Raw genomic sequence first — 24,110 nt, 5'->3', positions numbered from 1 at the left:
GGAGATGATTATAAAACAACATATAGTAAACTGTTAAACTCTAGATAATGATCAGTTGCTGGAAGAACCATTGCTATTCCTGAGATAGGCAAGTAATAGCACAGTTGTCTAGCAATGTATTTAGAAGAAAAGCAGTTGAATGGTATTAACAGAAATGATTGAGGATATAAAAATCTGTGAGGAAGGAGGTACAGCTCATGATTTTACATACCAAATTAAAAAAAAACAAACCAAAACATTGAAATATTCCATGCCTCTGAGCAATTGCAAGATAAGTAAATGAAATTTCAACTAACACTCTTATTAATGCTCTATGAAAATAAATGTTACCTTAATATTGGAAAACCATAGGTCATTTTCATGCAGTGTAGCAACATAAATGGAAGTAAGAAGTCCAAGAAAGATGGCAACAATTCCACCAACAGTTAGTGAAAGTATATTCCACAGCTTTCCACCTGTATGATCTTGGAAGAGAAATATTTGACTGTGTAACTGCAAAGCATGTAATTTGATGTCAGTGAATTTTGGAAACTCATCTACACACCGTTTGTGCTAATATAGTTTACATTTCATAGGCAGCAGGGCATTAGAACTAAGAATGCATGCAAAGTGAAATATGGCATGCCTTAACTGGAAATACATAGAATTTTAGAACACAAGAACTCTATACAAATAGAGAAATAACATATCTAATTTGTAAATATAAATTGAAATGCCCTTCAGGCAGCATTTCTGACTAAGGCTATACAAAATGACTGTTACATCACAAAGACATTGAGATCTTCAAACTTCTTAGTATAGCTGCCAGTTTGTCTGTCTGTTTGTTTGTTTTGGGGGGCTCAGAAGTCTCAGTAAGCACTCACAAGGAGACTGAACAGTGGCCAAAGCAGCCTTTGATGCCAGCGTCAAGCTTTGAAATGCAGATAATCTCCTTTTCACATCAGAATGAGATTACAGTCATAACAAAGGGAAGGAAAGGTTGCATCTCTAGGCAGCTCAAGTATTGTATTAGTGTTGCACTGTAAGCATTTAATACTTACATTTATTTATTTATTTATTTATTTATTATGTTTATAAAAGACCTAATATGGATTTTAGTGATCTGGAATTCTGTCCCTTAAATGGCTATTTCATACTATGTGCAACGTCTACATAAACAGTAGCAAATACACAATTCAATGGAGTTGAGGGCTGAACAATAACACTAAGCCTAAATATACTTGTGTGTACGCAACTGAGGTAACTTTCATCTACCAAAAATATATGTACAGGAACACTGAGATTTTAAATCAAAAACTTCCTTAAACTAATAAAACCCAAACAAACAAAACCGAAACCAAAACTCTGATAACTCTGAAGTTACAGTTCCAAAGAACACTGTTATTTAAACAGATCCTCAAATGAAGACACTTAACGTCTCTCTTTAAACTCATCTGGATAGTCTGTTCTTTTCTACAAGTGAGAGTTTGCAGTGAAATTAATATTCCATGTGCAATTTGCTTATACTTAAGTACAATTTATCAGAGGTCTTCAATTTCTTTTGTTACCGGTGACTTTTATATCTTCAAGAACCTATGATAGCTACATGACGTCTGATATTGTGTTACTATTACTAAACAGACAGAACAGTTTTGACTTGAAATTAAATTTAAATTAGGGTTTTAAAATGGAGGTGAGAGTGTTGTGCAGTAGACTACATACCCTTAGTCTCATCCAATTCATTTTGGTAACAGATGTTCAAGTATGAACATTTACTTGATATGTACCTAATTCTAACCTATGTGTCTAGGACAGAAACCTGAAGCTAAATGCTACCAGAAAGCCATAGGGTTACAAGCCAGTTCATTTACCCACCAGACAGAATTTTCCCCTCAGACTTCACATTCTTCTCCTCTGAAGGTTGATCTTCGTCTGCTTCTGGGACTTTTCCACCCTTTCTCTGTCTTACGGTTGTCATGATGACAGTCACTTTATTATTCTTCACTGTGACTCCTAGGTGGACGCATAAACAGAATGCATCTTCCTACCCAAACATTCACTTACTACTGTATGAAATGCCTGAAGACAAAACTGTATCTTATGCCCTAAGAGACTTTAAATTACAAAACTTAAGTGTATCTTACCAGGATATAGTATTTCTATGTTGTTTCTTTTTCTTTTTAACAACTCGGATATTGAATGAAGTATTACCCTAAGTTTGCAAAGATTCAGGTTCAAAATCTTGCATGTTCTTGACAAGGTTTTCAGAATGGTTCATACTTTTGGCTGCCCTTTCTTTTGGGTTCCTGACTCAAAACAAACATCAGGTTCCACTGCTTTGAAAATCATGAAGAGTGAGCTTTCACAGAAAGAAAAATCAATGGTTCTTTCAGGGTATTTTTGTGGGTTCCAAAAATAGAGAGCCATTTGTTTAAGTCTTGGCTTTCAAGAAATCCCAAAAAAAGTGGGCTGTAAGATGCAAAAACGTTGCCAAAGAACATGTGCTAAAAAAGACAACAGACATCTTTGATGTTTTGTACTATCAAAGCCTCATAAAACACGAAACCATTTAAAAAAAAAGAAAGAAAAAGAGAGCAGCCAGTCATTCCTTTGCCCATTGACTGCTCTCTGTTCTGTGAGTGGTCCACCAGTGAAACTGTTTCAAGCTGCCTTTCTGAATTTGGGAAGCGGTGGTTTCCTGTCTGCATGCACGAATGTTAACATTGTAAACACCGCTGTTTTGTTAGCAGGCTGTGAGTGAGTAACAGCGCTGAGAAACACGCCTCAGCTGCACGGCTTTTTGGCACCGAATTAGCTTCACCTCTTTTTCCTTTCCCCAAGGCAGAAACACCTGGAGGGAAGTGAGCGTATATCTACGGCGCAGATTTTGAAGCAGCTGTTTTGTAGAAAGCACAATAACAACGTAACTGGGGAAACATGGCCATCGCAACCGTGCATTCTTAAGCTGGCTCAGCCAGCTTCCATCCCCACTGTGTGCCGGAGGGATCGCTTTCGCCAGGCGAAGGCAGGGGAAGCCGCGGTCCCGCCTCCGAGGTGAGGTGAGGTGAGGCCGGGTCGGGGCAGGCCCCGCGGCAAGGGATCGCGTGGGGAGGCGGCGGGCGGGCAGGTGAGGGGGCTGAGGGCCCGCGACAGAGCCGCAGCCTGGAGCGGAGCGGAGCGGCCCCGGGGGCTGGGCTGGGCTGGGCGGGAAGAGAGGCGGGAGGCCGGGCCTGGGCCACCGCTCCCTTCCGCGCTGCTCCGAAGGCCGGGCCGGGCCCGGCGGACAACGACGCGCGACGCCGACTTTCCGCTCGCCGCGGCCTGCATCGCCACCACGCCTCGTCCCCTTCCCCACCGCCCCCCGGTACCTGCCGACGTTCCCAGGGCCGCGGGGCGGCGGCTTCTGGTCGGCGGCGACGCTGCCTGCGCGGATGTGCCGGGCCCCGCCGCGAGGAGGGGAAGGGGCGGGGGTGGGGGCGGACGCGGGGCCGCTGCTCGCCCCTGCCAGGCGGAGCGGAGGGGATGCGGGGAGCGCCGCGTTGCGGGGCGGGCCGCGCCCTCCCCTTCTGCTTTCGGGTTCAGAGGGAAGAGCACGATGGTGGTGGTAGGGCCCGGCTACAAACCCGCCCCCAAAATAAGTGATGTGGTTTGGTTGTTTTTGTGTGTATGTGTTTTGTTTAATGGTTTGAATGCTTATCAAAGCACCGCGTTTGCTACGGCCTCAAAACCTGGTTGCGGGAAGGCCGCTGTCTGTGTGCGTTCCTCGGGGAGCACAGACCCGGAGATCTGTGGTCTTTTAGATTAGAATTCCAAAACGAGTGTGTTTTGTTGTGTTCTGTGCTTTGTAAGCTCTGTTGTGTTTAACTGCGACACAAACACTAAGGTGCAAAAACATCGTTATCTGTGTAGCAAAGACCTCCCTGCAACACCAGACCTTATTTTTTTTCCAGCTTAAGAAGTGCAACCCACACTTCTTTACTGCACTGCCTTAAAGCTTTTTGTTATAGCAGAAAGTTTCCCCTTAAAACCTTATCCAATTGCTGACTCCCACATCCAATTGCACAAAGCAGATTTCCCCCCAGATCCACACAATTACTGTGGTTTGGGCTGAAGTTTTAGTTCCACAATTAGTTCAATATCAGTGTTTCAAACAGGTGGAAATTTAGGGAGCACTTCCTTGGAGAGGCACAGCAAACTGATTCAGCTGTTGGATCAATGTCTTAGAACACGCAAAGTCAGGAAGATTTTAAGGATGAATTTTTGTATGCTCCCTATGTTTTATAATTAGTTTTTTAGAAGAAATAGAATGCCTGTTTTCTTGTAATTCTTCAGATTATGATCCACAGCTAGTTAAAAATTTCCACTACAAGTCAGTTACAACTTATTAGACATACACTGAAACTGAAGAATCATGGGCATTAGGCTTACGGTATTATTACTAGCATCAGCACTACGGCCATGTCATGCAGGTCAGGTGTTTGCTAAAGTTAACACACTGAATCAAAGAAATTATTTTAATGGTATAAATATAATCTTGAGTATGTGTTTTATTGTAAAGAGAACCATATTGCATTACCTTTTAAGTGGTTAACTCTCACTATAAGTACTTTCCAAAGCTATGGGACATTGTTGCGTTGTTGTGATTCCCTTCCCAGTGGAGTGGCAGGGTTTCTAAATCATTTTCTCCCAATTCCCAGCAGTGCTGCTGTCACTAGGTTCCAGCACAGCTCTGTCCAAGCAAGCTGTGTGCCCTGATCCATCTCTGTGAGCAGCTGCAGTCCACCCTTATCTAGCACAGGTGGAGGGAAGGTATGGGAGCATGTATGCACAGCAGAGAAGGGTACCAGCAGAATCATAAGACCAGGATATTGGCAGGGGTAAAATATGTTCTGCTGAGACTGTTCTGTTTTGTTAAGCGCAAGGGAATATGGTATTTCAGCCCAGTGAAGGGGTAGTACCTAGATTCCGTGAATTTTTTCTCCAGGTTTTACGTTAAAGACAATGTGAAAAAGCTGCACAACAGTGTTCTGCAGTGTAGCATCTGAACTTATTTGCTGTTCCAGGTTTTATGTATATATTTAATTGTAATTGGTGCAGAGCCATAAGAGTAGCAAAAAAAAAAGAAGTAAAATACCCTGCTTATGTCAATGTAAGCCATGACAATGCCAGTAGTGGGGACTCCAGTGAGACTTTCTCTCCTTGGCCAGCAGCAGCAGACTTGTTTTGGTTTGTTTGCAGGGCCAAGAAATATGCTGTATAATTATTAAGTTGCAAAACTTAGTTTACATGATGGATAAGCACAAGTGCATCACTTACCCGAAGAAAACACAATATAAGGCTTTCACTCCATTTAAATTGGGGATAGAATTCCCACTAGATACATTACAAAACTTGAAGGCAAAGATTGTTGTTCAGTGTTGCTCTATAACCTCATGCAGGCTCCCTCACATTCTGACTTATTTCAGTAGTCTCATGTTTCATCGCTTGTTAACAGTATCGTCAGTATTATGAACTCTTTCAATAGTATTAACTCTAATATCTTGACTCAATAGTGTGAAATGGTAATAAAAGTATTTCAAATACTTTTTGATTTAAACAGATTCCCATCTCTCTGAACACTGGTTGAGTGATCATTTTTCAATATTATAACAGTATTTCATGTAGGTCTAATAAAAGTGACTAAAGTGTTTAACCAAAAAAGTTTATTACCAAAATACAATATTAAAGTCAATACGTGACAAACTCCTGTAAAGCAAAATAAATTATTCTAACATTGTACAGTATTTCAGAAGGTAGTTAAAGTAGTACTACAGACTTTGCTTCGTAGTTCCAAACAGTCATCTATCAGGAACACAATCCTAGAGAGAGCTTAAGGCATGCAGCTTAATGTGCTGGATAATTTCATAAAACGGAAGTCATCCTATTTAATAAGATACAGTGTCAGCATTAACTGCAGTCTTTACATGTCAGTTCTATTTTTTTTTTATACTTTGGCTATAAAAGCAGTGCCATAGTGTTACAATACCTTTTCTTAAAAAAATACATGTACCCATGTCCATGAATATCAAATGCAAATGTAAATTTCTATTAAATATATCTTAACAAACGTTACTTTGAGCACCAACTGTACATTTAAAAAAATGATTAAATAAGTGCTTCTGAAGGAGGAAAATACAATAACTCTGACTGAATCCCATTTCTTCAGGCCAAGCATAAATCAGAAAGATGAAATACGCACCTATTTATCATTATAGCCTAGTATGAATGAAGGTTTCTCATTAGTAGAAGTACAGGCATTTAAAATCAAAGCTATAAGTTACAGTTCATTTCACTGACTAAACTCTAATTAAAACAAACAGGAAGAGAAAAGCTGATCAGCTGATAGTGCTGTGACAGAAAATCCAAAAAATATTTTAAAAGCTTAAAAAAAAGGGGGAGACTGCAGTGTTAGTGACTTTGAAATGTGCTTGAAAAACCCTTATGTAACATGCGGCCAAGCCAACCATATGCTTTCTAAAGCAGATAACCTGAGAAATACTTTGCTTTCAGAAACTAAGCCTATAATTACTTCACATGCAGAACTTCTGATAAAGGCCATGGGAATTATGGGTGGGTAACTAACAGCAAGCAGCACAGAGACAGTTAAAAATGCTTCTGTGCCTCCAGGAAAGAATAATTTGTTGGCACTTGGTAGATTGCTAGCGGTTTTAAGAGGCAACTAGCTTGATGCTATTGTAGTAACCCCTGGTTTAGCAGAAAAAAAGCAACAAGATTGCAAAGAGCAATTGTAAATATACATCCTGGTTCCCAATCCCATTACAAGGAGTCTTGGTGCATTATGTGGCCTGAACATAGGACCAAACTGTTAACTTCGGTTCAAAGCTACTCACTTCTTAGTTTGTGAATACAAGTTTTTCACCTTTTATCTCTCGCTGGCAGAGTAACCTTGCATAACTATCCCTTTATGCAAAAATAAGAACATGGCAAATTATGGTTTCTGTGCATACTGACTGGTAGAGTTTAACCATCTCTAATTCATTTTGACATGATGTGAATAAATCATGTTTTTCAAATGTAAAATCCTTTTGTAGAAATATGAAAAATAACTTTTAACAGGAAACTGAACTTGCTTCACGTTTGTATACTTTCTGATACCTAATTTATAAATGAAATAATATATATTTAATCTAAAGAACAAGGTAAGGAAATCACTTACAAATAAAACCACAAAATGTAGCTGGAATCTTCATGCCTTCTGCCCTAGCATTTAGATTTCATGCTATATCATAAAGTTGTAACCAGACTTGCTTTTTTCTGTTCCTCTTTGCCACCTTCAGTCAGCAGTGCACAGCAGACTGTATGCTACATACATATATACATACAGTACTGTCTTGGATTTACTGTTGTAGCTTATTTTCTGCTAGCAGAAATGGGAAATAAAATGCTATTTTCCTAAGAGCAAGTCATTTTTAAGTAATAAACTAATAAAAAATCAGGTACCTGCATTCCAATCAGGAACTAGGCATGCTTCTGTGCTACTGCCATTCTTTAAAAGCAGAAATAAATAGCCACGCAAGAAAGTTTAGATCATGTTATGAAAGGGCTTAGTCAGAAGTGTTACTATTTCATTCAATCGAAATGTGTATCCCAAACAATTTAGGTAGCCAACTTTATACATAACCTCAAAAGGTTGCCTGGTAATTAGCCACATCCCAGCTGACACGTAGATGAACAGCTTCTACTGCAGACTTTAGTTAGCAGGAAAATTGAAGGGAAAGACTCCCATGTGTTCCTCAGAAAACAAAGTAATCCTCAATTGCCTTAATAAATTCCTATTTAGAAACTAGCAGAACTTATTCTACAACTGACTGGTTTTGATAATTTTGCCGTGTTTTATTTTTTGAAATATAACTTTCTGTAGGAAGATGATATTTCTATGAACTATTTCTATAGTGACAACTCTGCCACACAAATTGGAAATTTAGAGAGCCAGTGAGATTTTGAAAGAACTCCAAAGCATGTGGGCATTTCTCGAAATCCCAGCTCATGCTCATCTACATCCTTGGGATCCCCATAGGTTTAAAAATCTTTGTGGCAATTATTGTTAACACCTTGATCTCATTAGAAAACAGTCCTCATATTCACTGCAAAATAATCACTGCAATTTACAAGTGACACATGAGATGCTTGGCGTTGCTTTTTGTTTGGTTGGTTGGAGTTTTTGTTTTTTGAATAGTTCTGCTGAGTGTGTTAATAAAGCCCTTAAGATACAGCAGGTCATTATTATAAAGAATCTTTTACACACAATCAATTAAAAAGATTAGCTATTAGTTAGGATCCAATTGGAGAAACAGTTACTAGCAAAATGCTTCTAGGCTACTTGGCTCCGGGTGCTCTAAATCAACAGACAGGATACTACTCCTTTGTGAAACACAGCTAGGAGTTTGTAAAGCCTTAAAAGTAGACTGGGAAAACGAAATGCCTAGGCGTATGTGCAAGCACACACATGTCCTCACCCACCTCCCTTCTCTCTACCTTCCAAATCCAGGCTGAGTTAAATGAGATCATGTTGTATATTTGTATCTGGTATGTTGCTAGCTCCAAAAAAGAGTAACACAGTTATTTGCCTAAATATTTGGAAAACACCAAAGCTTTTCAGTTGATATAAAGCTCTCATACCTTTGGGTTTTAACACAGTCCGAATGCATTATTACTGACTAGTACCTGTCAACGAAAGGAAAAAAAGCAACAATCCTGCAATCTTGGCACCATATAGAGATATATCACGTTAATGTGGATTGTTCTCTTCCCTGCTCCCAGTATTTATCTCTAAAATGATTCATCGATCCCTGGTTAATGTTATGTTCTTACTGAAACAAGGACTTAGGATACGAAATCATCAAGTTTTGTTTGCAATTCTTCTCTTTAGTTTCTCAGGCAAATTTAGCAAAGAAAGAAAATATTCACTCTAGGCAACCCTCTCTTCAACTTACTGCTTCACCTAGTTTGTGTTCTGATTTGTGCTGTGGTCCTTATTTAGGATAATATTTATTATTTCACCCTCATGTTCTTTCATATGATCCAGCAGATTTTCTTTGTTGGTAGACTCAAAACCACAAATGCAGCAGCAGAAGAGAAGAACACAGTACTCTGTGCCAAGATGGGGTAGAGTGGAGTTCTTTTCTAAACTGCATGAGGTATTCATCAAACTGGGCTTTTCATTTTCATCAGAACCTGAAATTTCATTATTAATCTGGTTAACAGACTCTGCAAAAGACACCAGATTGTCTGAACTTCCTAGAATAGATACAGTACTTTCTTCTGTGCCTTCCAATAAGGTTTTGTCAGGAAGCTGTCCTTGAAACCTGAAAAAGTAATAAAAACCGGAACAACTATCAAAATGTACAGTGGTTGCTTTTTGATGGGAATTTTACTTTGGCTCATTTGAAAATTGTAGATAATAGGTGTGAAAGTAGACCTGACATACCTGCTGCTTTGTGAAATTGCATCATTAATAGCCTTGTTGACTTGTTCGTAGTTATAATTTTGGTCACTTGCATGTTTCCACATGTGGGACTTCAGGGAAGGAGGATGGCTACATACATATCCACAGAGAGAACACCTAGGGAAAAGAAGTGGAGAAGAGATGCATTTAAAAGTTAAGTTTTACTGTAATAGTGATTCCTCTTTTCTTTTTTTCTCCCGAATGATGAGTAGCAGTGAGATACACATCAATCCTCATAACTAGGTGAAATAAGTTTGTAACATTTCATTCTACAGTGTAATTTATAGAGCCTAAGAATTTAAGATTGGCTCTCTAGACTTAAACAACTTAAATGAAATCTTATCTATTTGGCCCATTAAATCTGTTTAAATACTGCAAAAATGAAATAGTTCTAATGACTGTGGAAATATGGAGTATACGTGTATGGCAGCTGGCAGGCAGATAGTGAGCTTTCTCTGCCACCATTCTGAACCAAGCAGAAATTGTCATAATTAGCACTGCTAATTAAACAGAATTGACAAAGCCTTTCTTGGTGCACCATGTAACTCAGTTTGAATTTTATACATAAAATTTAGGAAAAGTAACATCCTAAAAAATCCTCGTTACTAAACAGTATCTTCTGAGCAACAACAGTTTGAGAAATACTTTTCAAATTTTAGTTGTATTTTTTGGTCCTCTTATATTTAATTTGCACTTTTAGGATATAAGGCCTTTATGTATTCAGTTCCAGTTAGTATAGGAACAATATTTCAGCACATACTTCAGTAAATTAAACAGAACTATGAATGCTTAATACAGGTAATAATTTGGTACATGTTTCTATCTTTTTCCCAATAATCCAGTCTCTCTTTCTAAAAGCAGCTGCAAATTCAGACTATTAATGACACTCAAATAAACACATAGCAGGGTGAACAAAAAATGTTTCCTCCTAGCTAATAAATCCCATAGGACTTTATCCATACATGAACATACAACAGAAGAAGTATTTTTTGCAAGTGAGTCTGAGACAATAAACTAGAGCTTTCAGTGTGAAGGAGAGGAATGATACTAGATGACATCACTCCACTGCTGCCTTGATGTAGGGATTATCATTCTGTCCTGCTGCAGAACAACAGGCATGTCCAAGCCCAACTTGTCTCTATTTCCTGATTGAGAACTCGCATTCAGTTTTTCCCTTTTCCTTCTAATTTGAAGCCTTGTAAATAAAACAGATGCTTTCAAAACCAGAGAACTTTCCCCCTCAGATCTAAAATCTTAGCATTTCTGATAATGCTTTTTCAAAACAATGCCACCATTAAAAGTAAGGTAAAAGGCAGACCTCATTGTTCACTTACAGATAAAATCAGGTTTTGCAAAAAATAGTGTTGAATCCATTCTATAAGCATATGTATTCCACTGGTGTCTTTTATTATGTGATGTTCTGTAATATTTTCTGCACGACTTGTGTAACTGGGCTTCATTGAGTTGATACATGGTGAATGAAGCAACAGTTCAGTGTTTTTAACCCCATTTAATTAGTCTTTTTTTTTAAAGCGCATTAATTTAGATTGCTAATTTACTACCAGTTTTACTTTGAGACCGTGAGCTAAATGCTGCTGACTGCTTTAGCACACATCATCAAAGACAGAAAGTCTGATGTTCTGCACTTCATGATCAATATCTAGAACATGACGTATATTAAATGAAAGGATATTATGGGTAACATAGTAACTTTTATTTAGGGCAGTGTGATTCAAATCTGGATTCTTACCAGGGTTGTGCCTAGAGTAGGATATTAAACAAAGCCAGAAAACATTCCTGGGCACAGGAATGTAACAATGTATAATTGTTAGAAGTGGTTTTGGCACATGCGTTATCCCAAACAATTCTGAGCACTGCTTTGCTAACTAACCCAGTTAAGAAACCTCCTGCAATAAGCAGCTTATATGCAACTACGCCATTTTGGAAAGAGAGAGATATCCCCCATCTGATCTCTTTCCTTCCCTCTTTAAAAAATAAAAATAAAAAATCACTGGAACAAAGAATGCATTTAGAAGTGAAAAGGATATAGTTGGAACTCTGCCTTATACCTTGAATACAAAATCACTACTACCACAGCTTGTTGCTAAATCCAAACCGTTACATACTTGTACTGTTCCATTAGCTGCACTGCCTGATGCTCCTGGGGGTGACGCCTCATATGGCATTTCAAGCTATTCATATTTGTGGTGGCGAAGTCACATACTCGACATCTAAAGAGACAACAACAATCTGACAATTAACTGCTAGCACTATTCCAGAAATAAAATCTACAAGAAAGCAAAGGTATCTGGAAAGACTGCAATTAAAGGCTAACAACATTTACAGAAGTCTAAGAGATGACATTTAACTTTTAATTTTAGGTCCATGAGAACATTTTGCAATCCCAAAAAGTCTCCAACTTTGAGCTAGAATCACTGTGCACACAGATCATGTTCTGTCCCCTGTGGGCATCTTCTGAAGCTGTCAAGCATTATGACCTGTAAGGGATGCTCTTGAAGCAGTCGTGATATAAGTTGCTTGGCTATGTTATGCAAAAGCAGAATATGACCATAACAATGATAGAGAGACAGTGCAATTAGAAGTGAGTATTGTTTCTTAAGTACAAGTGTTCTAATTTATGAAATAAGAGACATTTCTCATGATATTACAAAAGCCAAACTGCCCATTAAGTAATAAAACATGTAAGTTTCAGAGTGTTATAACTGAAGTAAAAGTCATGGACCAGATCAATACGATTAGATTCAAGTGCCCTAATACAAGTGTGTCTCATCACACTCAGATTTTATTTTTATTTTTTACTGTTGTCATGGCATCTTTACAGAAAAATAATACATAAAACAGTTCTGATCTGGATCAGGATCCCTGGATTTGGATCCCAGAGTCCTTCACAAAGTACTAAGCTATGCAAAAGTCTCAATCTGTTACTACATAAGCTTTCTATATATAACATTAAAATAGATCTAATGGAAGTCATCAGGATCAGCTAAAATTTTGCATGTTTATCAGGATTTTGGTTTATTTTCAAATGGTGAAATGTCCAATTGTTACTAAATTTGGTTTACAGGGTGAAAAAGATTGAGACTGCAGGACATATAACTTGAAATTAGTCACTTTATTATTGAAAGGATTTAATTGCATAGTAGTAAAATCCAGGAGGTATCAAGTCTACGAAAACACACCATCAGAGGCTACATATACAGTTCAAATTCCAGCACTTTTTGTTAAATAAGTAATGAAGTATTTGTTTGGGTACAAAAATAGCTGTGATGTAGTTAGGTTGCTATCTGACATTATGAAAGCATTGAGGAGTACATGTTTCAAAATGAGAAATACCACAACTAATGGACCTTTATAGTTTTTAGGCTGTGGCTTCAGTATCCCACCAGGTCTGTAAATGGATCTAAAGGGCTTGTGCAAAAATAAAAAAAGCAAGTTGGATCAGTGGGCTTAAATTTAGTATGCAGCAGTCTATATCACCAGTGGAAAAATTTCAGTGGTCCCTAGATCAAACAGGCTTGCTAGCACTAACTCAAAGTTAGCAAGACACTACAGATCTGCTGCTCCACCCCCACTGAGTAACAGATTATGGCAGTGTGGGAGATTCTGAGAAAAAGAATGTTCTCTTTGTATTCCACATTTGTTCTCTGAGCAAACATCTTGCAAATTTTTGCCATTATAATGCATAAATCAAAATAAAACATCCTCTGTTTTATAATTTAGCCAAATAAGAAATGCCCTGACTGAGCTCAACGTTTTCAGGTGTTAAAATAAATTTCCAGAATTTGTGCTAAAAAAATAAAGAATTGTATTAACTCGCATCTATTTTCTAGCCACTAGAGAGGGACAGAGATCCACAGCAAATAAGCAGATTTAGATTGCAGGAGTTTATGCAATATGCTTTATTTTTTCTTCTGTGGAACTGAACTATACAGTATTACAGCCAATTTTAGATATTAAAGTTCCTACATATATTGTTTATAGAAAAGCTGTATCTGATCTTAAATGCATTAATACTGTTTGAAACCTGTAAAAAAGGTAAGGAAGCTGGGAATGTGATAACAGGAAGAACTCAGTCAAACTCAATAAGCCAATACATTATGAACACTCCTTGACTCCTATCCCTTTCAAAAAGAAATGTGTATCTTGCTGTTTGCCTTACTGCTTTAAAACAAAGCTTAATGCCAATGGAGAACATTTTGCAAGAAGGCAAATCCAAATTAAAGTGTTAAAGGAGTTCGCTAAATATATTATTACTAGTGGGCAAGGTTCAATATTATAAGGTATTTGCTTTATTTGCTTCCCTTTGCACATCTGGATGCTTCAAACTGAATACAAGCTGTTTTCACATAACATCCTGGAAATGTTATCAAATCTTAGTTACGTAGTTTGGGTCAAACAGAAAGTGTGACTCCTTCAAAGCTACAGTAAAGTTATTGCATTGACATTCTTTCACAATATCTTTGAAATTCTATGAGCAATACAGTAACCTTTTTAGTTAAAACAAGCAGTCTATGAGCCTAGCATTAGTTAGTAATATCTGAGACCCTTACCTGTACGGTTTATCAGAGTTATGAATTCGTCTGTGATTTCTTACGCCAACATAAGTTGTGCTGGTGTAGTCACATACATCACATCTATACAGTTTCTGAACCGAAGACTTACTTCCTACATTAAAAAAAAAAAAGAAAATGTTAAAGATTTGCATCCAGCATTGCACAAAGTTGTCAGATGATGAATCAAATGAAGGAAAAGAGAATGAATCAAATGAAGAAAAACAGATAGGCATTGATAAAGGATAAGTTTCTAACTGGCAAATATAGTAAAGACAAGCAAAAGGTCTTGAGAAGCACTCAGACTCTTTTTATCATCCACTTTTAGAAGGATCTGAGATGACTTGAAAAAAGAAAAAAGATACTGACCAGATGTATTAAAAAATAATTTGGAACTTCTCCGAATTACTGAAAAGCAATTGCAATAAAAATCATTTTGTCTTTCAGAATGAAAGAAACTCTTGAATTAATTGTTGTAGAGACAAAGGCTAATGACTAATTTAACACAGAAAAATGTATGCCTGCAAGTGCACAGTTTGAATATTTTTGGGACATGAGTTTGTAGACTTTACCCATCCTATTCCTGCTCCCTCACTGAATAATGTAACTTATCTGGGTTAAAAAGAGGAGGGATGGTATTTTTATATGGGTCTTCTTCCTGTTCCAGCCAATTGTGCAGCATTCACACATTCCTCAAATTAGATAACAGCAGAAATACAAAGGAGCAACAGGTTGGAGCTGTTTAGATTAGCACTACTGTCAAAAGAAGCATCAAATTAAGGCTTCCTTTCTGCATCTAACATGTTCAGTAACCAAAGTTTTAGAATTCTACTTTACCAGTTGCAAGTAAGGTGTTCAAGTTCACTTCATCTTTATACAAATTCCTATTAGCTGAATGAACAGGTAAGCCATTAATCTCAGTTATGTACAGGAGCTTTGAAGGAACTGATACAGATCCCCGGAGAATTTCTCTGATGGGTACTTTAAAGTACATACCAAGACCAAACTAAATCTACAATTCATCGTATAATATATGGGAGGCAAAGTAAAGCTTGTATCTTGCAAGAACTTCCATAACTCTTCATGCTCCTATGAAGAATATCTCCAGTACAAACCATTGCTTTGTACTGTGAAGAGCTACTCCAAAAATTAACATTTTTGGTTCAACATTTGAAATAATTATGAAGGGCATGTACAAATAGAGAGTTATTTTGAAGAATATACAGTATGTCATATAAAATAAAATAGAAATCAGAATGCACAGATAGTCTGAAACAAAATTGAATAATCCTGCGTGTACAAAGGTAAAGAAAAATACTTCTTACTTCAAATTTAATGTGCCAAATCGCTCACTCACCTGGCATTTAAATTAAAAAATAATATGTAAGTAATACTTAGCATGTACTCCTTGCAGTTCAACATTAATGTTGTTAAAGCAAAATATATCTATATTTTTCCTACTATATTCTCATATAGCTTTTTAAAATTTATTGCCGTTTAAAAAATATTTAATGCAAATTATCAAAACAATTTTACCCTTGGAGACTGCAGTATTCTTTTATTAATGCACATTTATGCAGAGCTCTGATGAACACAGACACTGGGCTGCAGACCTACTCTAGAGCAGTTTTATGAAGGTTGGGCTACTGCATGCTCTACTTGAATAATTTTCTGTCTTTAATGCTGAAACTTTAGAAAAACAGCTTCTAAATGTATTTTCTGTTATGAATTTGGTATTTTATTGGGCAGTAAGCTTAAAGCAAACAGTATCTAATGAGACTTTCAAAGTGTTATGCAAACATATTATCTAGTGCATAGTTATAAGGGGCTAACCACCCAGTAGCACATACTTAGGAGCAATTATTTATATCAATCAGTATTTTAGTTTTATCCCTTCAACAAAATGCCCATAAATTGTAATACACCATATAATCTCTAGCTGAAATGAAGCAGCAGTGCTGTCCCCTGTCTCCTCTGATGGCTTATTTCTTGAGGTTGTAGGGAATTTTTCCTTTCTAGGCTGAGGACATCGGGCCTCTCAAAATGAGCAAGGAAAGCACAAGGTCTTTATTCCTGCAACAGTAACAGGTGTTCCTGTAATTCTGCTTATTACCCTATTCCTTCATTATTAGACATTTACAATCCAATCATATCCAGTGTCACTATGCTCCCTTTTAATTTATTGTACAACCATGATGAATAAAAAGACTTTTAGGACTACCTATTTCATAAACAAGAAATGAAACTGTTCCATCTCAGGCATCTTTCACATAAACAGATGCTATGCCATAAACTTCTTTGTTTTGTGTCGCTTTATAGGGATGACATCTGTTTGACAAGAGATTGCTGTACTGCAGTGGTGTTGCAATTTGATTATAAATTGGTTCTGAAATAATTTAAGCATTCCAAAGTATGAGCTAATACAACTTATACAACTTTTAAAGGAGAACAGTTTTCATTCATATCACAGTACTAAATTTGACGCGGTGTAAACAATCAGTTAAAGTGCCTGGATGTAGCGCTTTTATAAGACAGTAATGAGAAAAAATACATATTTTTAAATTCTTTCAAGTAATTAAAAGCAGGAAGTTGCCATGAACAGAGGCTCCTGTTCCATGGACGTTAAGTTACAAGACCAGGATATAAAATCTAACAACACCTTTTAAAAATGTAGTATCTTCAAAAGCAGCTAGCCATCTTCATTTTCTAACTTGTACACTGAAAGCCAGAAAAAAGATGCAGTGTGAGCTAACAGAGTGCAAGTCAAGAGTTATGGATCTCACTTTATTCTGATGTGTACCATATTGCTTTGGTCAAACTGCTAGTGGTTCAAGCCATCCAACCTGACTCATGCTTGTTAGTATCTTTTTGCTCAAGTGTCTGTGCAAGGTGAGAATAGAAGCCAGAGTTTCCATCTGCAATCTGTGTACTATTATTGCACGCATTTTGCTATCTAAATAGAGACCATAGGTGGGACAGAAAAGAGCTATGTACACAAAATGCGAAATATTTTGGCTCACAGTTGTTGAGAGGTGATATAATTACTGGTGTTTCCCCACAACACTCTAAAATTGCCAAGCACTAAAAATTACAGTGTTGTTTAAAGAAGTGTTATAAATATTTTCGGGAACTTTAACTCACCAGAGAAGAGGATGCACTGGAAATACAATATTAAATATTGGTCCTCTGAGATACTCAAAGGATTTTAAGATCACAGGATACTCAAAGGATTTTAAAACTACATCTTCCCTAAACTTCAGATATTGGCTGTTTTTTCCCTATTTCTCTGTCTTTACACATCAAGTGTGTCTGTTTTTTCTTCAGAAAGAAACCATGATTAAAGTTAACCAACCATTTAGAAAATGTCCTATTGTTACCCTGGTAACGACTACAGATAATTTTTCAGATGCCTTGCATTTGCTTCTGTAGAGCCAAAATAAACTTTGAACATTTCATAATTTAAAGAGAAATTCCTAATCGCAGAATGGACAGCACTGTATATATATGCTGATGTCAAACTATGTTATCATACTGAGTTTTAAAAAGGGCTGCCTTTGTTTTCTTCAGGCTATCTGACAAATACTGTAGCTGTTGAAGAAAAGGTGTTTTTTTTTTTTTTTTCTTAAAATAGCAGAGTAATAATCCATACCAGTTATCTGCTAAGTTTTATATTGCTTTTGCAAAAAGAAGAAATATGGGATCTAATTACACTTGGAAAAAAAGGTTCTGACCACTGACAGACGTTCATAAGAGATCTCAAAATTGATCATTTATGGTAAGTTTGCACATTTACATACATTTAGGTTAGGAATAGACATGAAAACATTTTGGCCCAAAAGAGATCTTAAAAACAGTAAGCCTACAAGTATGGCAAACAAGCAACTTTACAGACAACTTTTTGTAATTTCAAGTGACAACAGAAACAGTACCTTCTCTCTCATCTGCTTCACTGGAAACTATTAGTTTGTTAGATGTGGACGTTGAAAAGATATCTGGAAGACCGTGTTGTTCTCTCTCATGATTTCGCAGTTGGCTCTGAAAACACAATTTCCCATGTTTAAATATACACAACATTTACTGGTTACTTCAGACACTGCAGTGATTTACACATTGTTACTCAAGTTTTAATGTTACTCAAGTTTTAATGACAACTGTTATAATATGTACATTAATGTATATGCAGACTGTATTTACTGTAGTTTCTACTTGCCTGGGGAGAACGAGGGGCAGCATTTTTCTACCCAATCTCCACAGGAAATAGAGGAAAATTTGCACTACCATTGCCTACAACAATTTCAGTTTTAAGACTATATTCTGTTGCAATTTATTCTATGTTCCTAATTACTGAACTGAGTATATAGGAACACATACACCAGCACTAACGCTTAATACTGACACAATATGATATTCTGCTCTGGCATGTCATATTTCAGATCTCAGTTCTACAGAACATCAAGCCCAAGACAACAACAGAGGAAGAAAGAAAATAGTTTCACAGTTTCTCTCATTATCACCAATTACTATTACTTTTGTTCACTCTCCCAACTAGTCTGAATGTTTGAGCATTCTTTTAAAGTTTCAGCTATTAAGTTCTCTAAAGCTTCCATTTCTTTAGCTGGTATAGGTTAGCAAAACAACAGGATTATTAAGATGTCCATTAGATGGTTCTCATGAAAATAACTTATGTGAAGAAGATAGTTCATTTCAGTGGGTAAGGCATAGTAATTATAGCTGAATGGTATATCTGGAAAGTACTGCTGGCAATAATCTCCAATTGTAATGAAAATGAAGCCAGGATGTCAGAATGAATGTAGATAGAAAGCAGGATCAACAGTTATAAAAAAGCAGGAAAACACGTTATTTAGCTATTATAGACAAACTCAGGAAATAACTTTACCTTATAATGAAACGATTCTTCACATTGCTTGCACTGATACATTCTTGTTTTGCAGTGGTTGATCATGTGGCTCTCTAAATCCTTACTATTGTCAGCAATGTGTTCACAGATAGGACACTGATAGGGTTGCCTCTGACGATGGACTCTCAAATGTTGTTTTATGTAGCCTTTATTACCACTGCTGTAGTGGCAGAGGCGACAGCGGTAGGGTCGGTCTACATTAGGTATATATTCTACTAGGTTATTTCCTGGAACATTTGCATCATTTGCATTTTGGCATTGTGCGTTGTCTTGTAGTTCTTTCAAAATGTCATCATCAGAAGCATTTTGATCTGTCCTCTCCTTCAGTTTCTCAATGACAGTGAGTAGAGACATGCTGATGCCCATTTTAATTGGCGCTTCTGATAACTCTGGCCTTTCTTTCTGTATCTCAACTATTGCACATTCACTTTGGTTTAAACCAGTAAACTCCTCTGACGGATTCTTAAGCGAAGATACCACTCTAGAATGAGCTGTGCCTGTGCCATCAGCCTCTCCCTGCCCTGTATCTGCATTCACAGTGTCTTCCCCAGTCAAAGTCCTCAAGCTAGACTTTGTTAGCTCTGCAGCTCTGATAGGCATTGTAACAAGAGCTTCTGCAGCTAGTGAGTGTAGTCGTAAAGACTCTGAATTTGTCCTTCTTCGTACAGGAGGTGCATTTTCATCAGTTGTTACATTTTTTATAGAGCTTAATTCATTATCTTTTTTCTCAGTATTATTCCATCCTATTATTACTTCTTGGATTTCACCTGAATGATAAACTCCATTGGGTTCTTCAGAGGTAACATGGGATTCCTCTGAAAGGATTTTCTTTTCTGTTTCAATGTCAGTGTTCATCAAGAAAGGCTTTGGTATGACACTTTCTTCAGCACCTGGCAAACGCTCGACTATTACGTTAACGTGACCCTCTTTATTTGGGCTACAATTAATGATTTTCTGTGCTGATGAAAGTAGGCTATCGGTTATCAAGTTATCTTGTTCTGTGTCTGAAACAGTCTCCTCTGTAGTAGGAGAATGCACTACAGACTGACTTATCATCTCATCTTCTTTTATGTTTGTTCCTACTGGTGATTTGCATGACAGCTGCTCAGAATTGCAAATCTGAAGCTGAAGAGTAGGCTCACTATGGATATCTAGTCCGTTGTTTTCCAAAGAAAGAATAACTGTATCCATGCTATAAGGTGTATGTGTTACTGCCGTCTCTGACAAGCTGGCAGTTTCATTTTCTTCCTCAAAGATAGGATAGGAACAGTTAACTTCACCCGCATGTTTCCAAGCGTGCGTTTTCAACATTCGTTGCTGACCACAGGTATACCGACAAATTAAACATCGGTACATGCCGTACTGCTCATAAGTATACCATTTCCTCCTACCCATTTCAGATATGTGACTAGACTGAGTGGTATCTTTACAGTCTGTATTTCCAGCCCCTGATTTGACATTTCCTTCCACTGTCCCTTGCAAAAATGAACTTGATGCATTCACACACTGCTGCACGTTTGTCTGGATGCTATTTTTACTTTCACTCTCATGGTGATTTTGGAAGTGAGATTCAAGTTCTTCTTGGTTTTTAGAGGTAAAACGACATTCTGAGCACATCAGTATCACTTCGTTTTTCTGCCCATGCTGTTTTATATGTTCTTGTAGCATAAAGAGAGAAGGTGATAGAAATTTACATAGACTGCACTGGTAGCATGTCACCTTCTTTTTGCTTTGTGGAAGACATTCAGTCACAAAATAGTCAGCCTGTAACTCTTCAGTCTTTTTAGCAGCAATAACAGATAGCTCAATCGCTTTAGCTGGGATTTCACAAAGATTATCTGTATCAAAGGACTGTGCTGAAGCGTCAGGATGGGAACGTTTTTTCCCTATTAAAAGGCATCTTTGTGATTTCTCATTTTCAACTATTTTGCTTAGCTTCTGGATAACATGGATTAATGGATCTGTTTTACATTTTCTCTGATCTTCACTGCTTTGCAGTGTTGGGCCAATGACTGTTTCAGAGATCAGTACAGCTTCCTGTTCTCCAATATTTGGCATCAGTACTGCAACACTACTTCCTTCTTCCATAATACCTAGGAGAAAAATATTTTAATATTAAAAGCTATACATAATAATAAAAATACGATCCAGTACTATTTAAATTTCTTTACTAAATGTAGAAGACAAAACTCACTAACTTTATGAAGACTTCCAGAATGGTGATAAAAATACCCAAATATTTTGAGGACATTAAGTAGATGATATAGATGCTATTCAAAACAGTTGCACACAGTATTTCCAAAACAGCCTCTGTGTGTCTTCAAGTTGTATAACAGCAAGATAAATATTTTTCCAGCATAAACTCATTAGCATTGTTAGTTAGAGTTACTGTATTTTTCTTTACAAGCATTATGTCTGATTGCTGGACACTTAAATATACTAATCAACAGGTACTGGTAGATTTGTATTTTTAAGCTATATGATATTATATGGAACTGTATTCCTAACATTCTCACTCTAATACACTTGTGTTTCCTAAACAGGTAAAAGAGTAATTCTGGCATTTATATTATGGTTATTTCTAGTGTTATATTAGTCATTTCACCATTTCAATGTCAAATTATACTTATATTATAAATGTTATTTTCTAGAAAAGCTATTGTAGCTTTTCCTACAATTCCTTAATTGTAAGGAAAACCAATTTGTACTAAAGTTAGGATTTTATTTTTCTGTTTTGAGGGAAAGCTAAAGGCAGTAGCTATTTCCACTTACACTTCCTTTAAACTATAAACCACAGGCAGTAATGTGGTAGTGGTGGCGGTTAAATTAGAAGCCAATATGTAAAAATTTACATGAAAAGATACTTTGTGATGTGGTCAAAACTGCAGGGTAGGGATGGCACTGCTGGACAGAAAGTCTTCCAGTGGAATTTGCTTCTGAAAAAATGTCTGAAAATAATCAATACAAGTTTGCTTTATATATAAACAGTTACTTAATACACAATTTATACCTTATATACTGTGTATAAAACATAAGAGCATAAAGCTGCCAGTTGTTTCTTTCACCAGCTATCCTTGAAACTTTATCCTCCATTCTTTCATGATGATTTTTCTTCTATTTTTACAAGAAAGACACACAGGCCAAATCAGAACTTCTACAACTGGTCCAAAAACCCACTGAATCCTCTCTTTTCTACTTCTTGGTCTAGTATTTAGCTGGAATTTAAAACTGATAATGATTTCCAGAGAACATTGTTTACTCTGGCACATAAACAGGAATAAAAGCCTTCCTTTGCCCATATGCAATATAAAGAGTCTGTCCCAAAGACGTGCCAGAGGCAGCTGCAGCAGGGATCTGTTACCAAAGGCAGCGCTGTGTGTGTCAGAAAGCTGTTTTTACTACTAATAATAATGCATTTGTATTTTCACATTGCAGGAGATGCAACAACGTTGGGGAAACTTTCGTTATAATGCTGGAAGGCTTCATGAGATTGCCCAGTGCAGACAGAAGACCTGCAGACTTATTTGCTGAGGCAACACTGTGGGTACGAATGAAGGACCTTCCTGTTACTGTATAGCATGAAGACAAAGAATTCACATTCAAAGGAGCTTAAATAAAAACTGCAAGAAATTCCTTTATTGTACAGGAAAGCAGTGCTTTGATTTTAAAATAAATCTAACCTTTCTACTCAACACAAGAACATGCAATTTCTATTTTAATCTAATACAGCAACAACAAAAAGGATTCTCTTATATTTAATTACTGCAGCCAGTGGAGTTATCTTGAGACATGCCTTTCTCACCATTATCAGATTTTTATTTAAAAAACACTATTAGGGAAGGTATGGACTACAGCTATGTGATACTTTTGTTCCTCATCTTTTGGGCAGTGAGTATAATACACTGTTTCCCTTAATACTTCTGTCTGAATACACAGATTTTTTTTTAATCCATCAAGAAATGAACTACATGTAACAACCTGTAATTATTCCACAATAGGATTTAAGTACTTCTACTAATAAAAAGCAGGTTGCTACACTATATATGTACTTAAATAGAACCTGCATTTAAGAATATATCTGAAGTGGAGATAAATCTTCCAAGTTACTCATTCAGGATAACTCAAATTTATTATCCGTGAGGCTCTGGGAGAGCTACTGGGTGCTGAATTTCTGCACAGACCATATGTGCAGGATCAAGACCTTTGGATGCTTTGTACTGAAATTTAATATGATAAATACAATTACCAAAATTACTAAACAACATCAGTAATAAAACTACTAAAATTGCGCCAACAAACTGTAAATAAGCAGAGTGCCACTTACATTTGCAAAGCATTTGTCTTACAAATTTCTCAGCCTTAAGGCCACTATAAGTTCTTCAAAATGATGTTGGTCTACAGAAAAATACCGTGCAGAACTAACTCCAAAGTTATTTTTCTTTGCCATTCAACTTACTGTTTGGGCTTGAGTTCCTTATAATTGCAAAGTTCAGTAACTGCTGGGAAACTCAGACTCACGCTGCAGAGTTCGTGTTTGGAACATTTCCTCGAAGTAATAACTCCAAACAAGTAAATATTGGCCCTACTTGCTTCACCTGAAAGCAGAATAGAAATTAAGAGGCAAGCCTGCTATAAGACCGCAGAACTCAAACGCTGCCACATAACATTGCTAAAACCAGAGAACAGTGAACGCCTCCAGATGTTTGAACTTGGGATATTTGTAGCAGCTTGTGTGTTATCAGCTGTGTAATTACGGTAGATATGGATATTAATAAAGTAGTTCTTCGTTTAGAGTATGCATAACACCGACCAGTGCTTTGTTAAGCAGAGGGACAGCAGGGCTGCCCCCGGCGCTGCCGCCAATCCCCGAGTGCTGCCCGCTTTATAGCGGCCGCCGCCTCCCGCGCTCCGCACATGGGGCTCCTGCTCCCAGCACCACCCCGGGGCCTGCCTGCCGTAGACCGCTTTTCACGCCCTACCCGCCCACCCTCCGGCCTCTGCCGGGCCGCTCCCCTCTCGTAGCTGCGGCGCCGAGGGGCGGCTGGGGGAACATTTCTATTTTAAACGAGTTAAAATAAAAGAATTCCTCACCCCCTTGGACACCGCTTCAAGATGGCGACGATGGAGACCGTATCAC

General features: G+C 37.3%; 2 protein-coding genes and 1 long non-coding RNA gene across 18 annotated transcripts in view; 1 reads left to right on the top strand and 2 right to left on the bottom strand.

Moving 5' to 3' along the window:
* DPY19L3 (dpy-19 like C-mannosyltransferase 3) overlaps positions 1 to 3,445 on the bottom strand; it is a 26,094-nt gene extending 22,649 nt beyond the window's left edge. For all 6 annotated transcript variants that reach the window (XR_014947538.1, XM_085551106.1, XM_032446977.2 and 3 more), the window contains exons 1-3: positions 3,348 to 3,445; positions 1,855 to 1,992; positions 331 to 464 (exon numbers count right to left, since the gene is read on the bottom strand). Coding sequence is in view for 3 of the 6 variants with exons in the window: in XM_032446977.2 (XP_032302868.1) it covers positions 331 to 464; positions 1,855 to 1,957 (237 nt within the window). In the remaining 3 variants the exon portion in view is untranslated. The remainder of the gene's footprint in view (positions 1 to 330; positions 465 to 1,854; positions 1,993 to 3,347) is intronic.
* On the top strand, positions 2,153 to 22,665 carry LOC146760561 (uncharacterized). Of its 7 annotated transcripts, none has more exons than XR_014947547.1 (2): positions 2,153 to 3,033; positions 22,409 to 22,665. It is a non-coding gene; the product is annotated as an uncharacterized LOC146760561 (long non-coding RNA). The 7 variants fall into 7 exon arrangements; XR_014947543.1 differs by having other exon boundaries at positions 9,562 to 22,665; XR_014947545.1 differs by having other exon boundaries at positions 2,153 to 3,038; positions 9,562 to 22,665.
* Positions 5,667 to 24,110, bottom strand: ZNF507 (zinc finger protein 507). Of its 5 annotated transcripts, none has more exons than XM_015874034.3 (9): positions 24,065 to 24,110; positions 23,430 to 23,568; positions 21,826 to 21,921; positions 18,953 to 21,066; positions 17,985 to 18,090; positions 14,056 to 14,170; positions 11,611 to 11,715; positions 9,467 to 9,601; positions 5,667 to 9,344 (listed from the first exon to the last, which is right to left on the bottom strand). In XM_015874034.3, exons 4-9 carry the CDS (start codon positions 21,059 to 21,061, stop codon positions 8,981 to 8,983), a joined length of 2,934 nt encoding a protein of 977 aa, XP_015729520.2. In that variant the 5' UTR covers positions 21,062 to 21,066; positions 21,826 to 21,921; positions 23,430 to 23,568; positions 24,065 to 24,110; the 3' UTR covers positions 5,667 to 8,980. The 5 variants fall into 5 exon arrangements, with proteins under 5 accessions (XP_015729520.2, XP_085407226.1, XP_015729519.2 ...); XM_085551100.1 differs by having other exon boundaries at positions 21,838 to 21,921; XM_015874033.3 differs by lacking the exon at positions 21,826 to 21,921.

The sequence above is a fragment of the Coturnix japonica genome, chromosome 6 (assembly GCF_054131305.1).
Source record: "Coturnix japonica strain WE chromosome 6, WE-NBRP24, whole genome shotgun sequence".
NCBI lineage: Eukaryota > Metazoa > Chordata > Aves > Galliformes > Phasianidae > Coturnix > Coturnix japonica.
This window is presented reverse-complemented; position numbering and strand designations above follow the sequence as displayed.

Bases quoted from the DNA above. Each gene is read 5' to 3' on its own strand.
- ZNF507 (XM_015874034.3), bottom strand. From the start codon at position 21,061: ATGGAAGAAGGAAGTAGTGTTGCAGTACTGATGCCAAATATTGGAGAA. The intron at 11,716-14,055 runs GTAAGGGTCTCA...TTGTCTCTTTAG, and splicing joins AACTCTGATAAACCGTACAG to ATGTCGAGTATGTGACTTCG. The intron at 9,602-11,610 runs GTATGTAACGGT...TCTTTTCCCTAG, and splicing joins CAGCTAATGGAACAGTACAA to GTGTTCTCTCTGTGGATATG.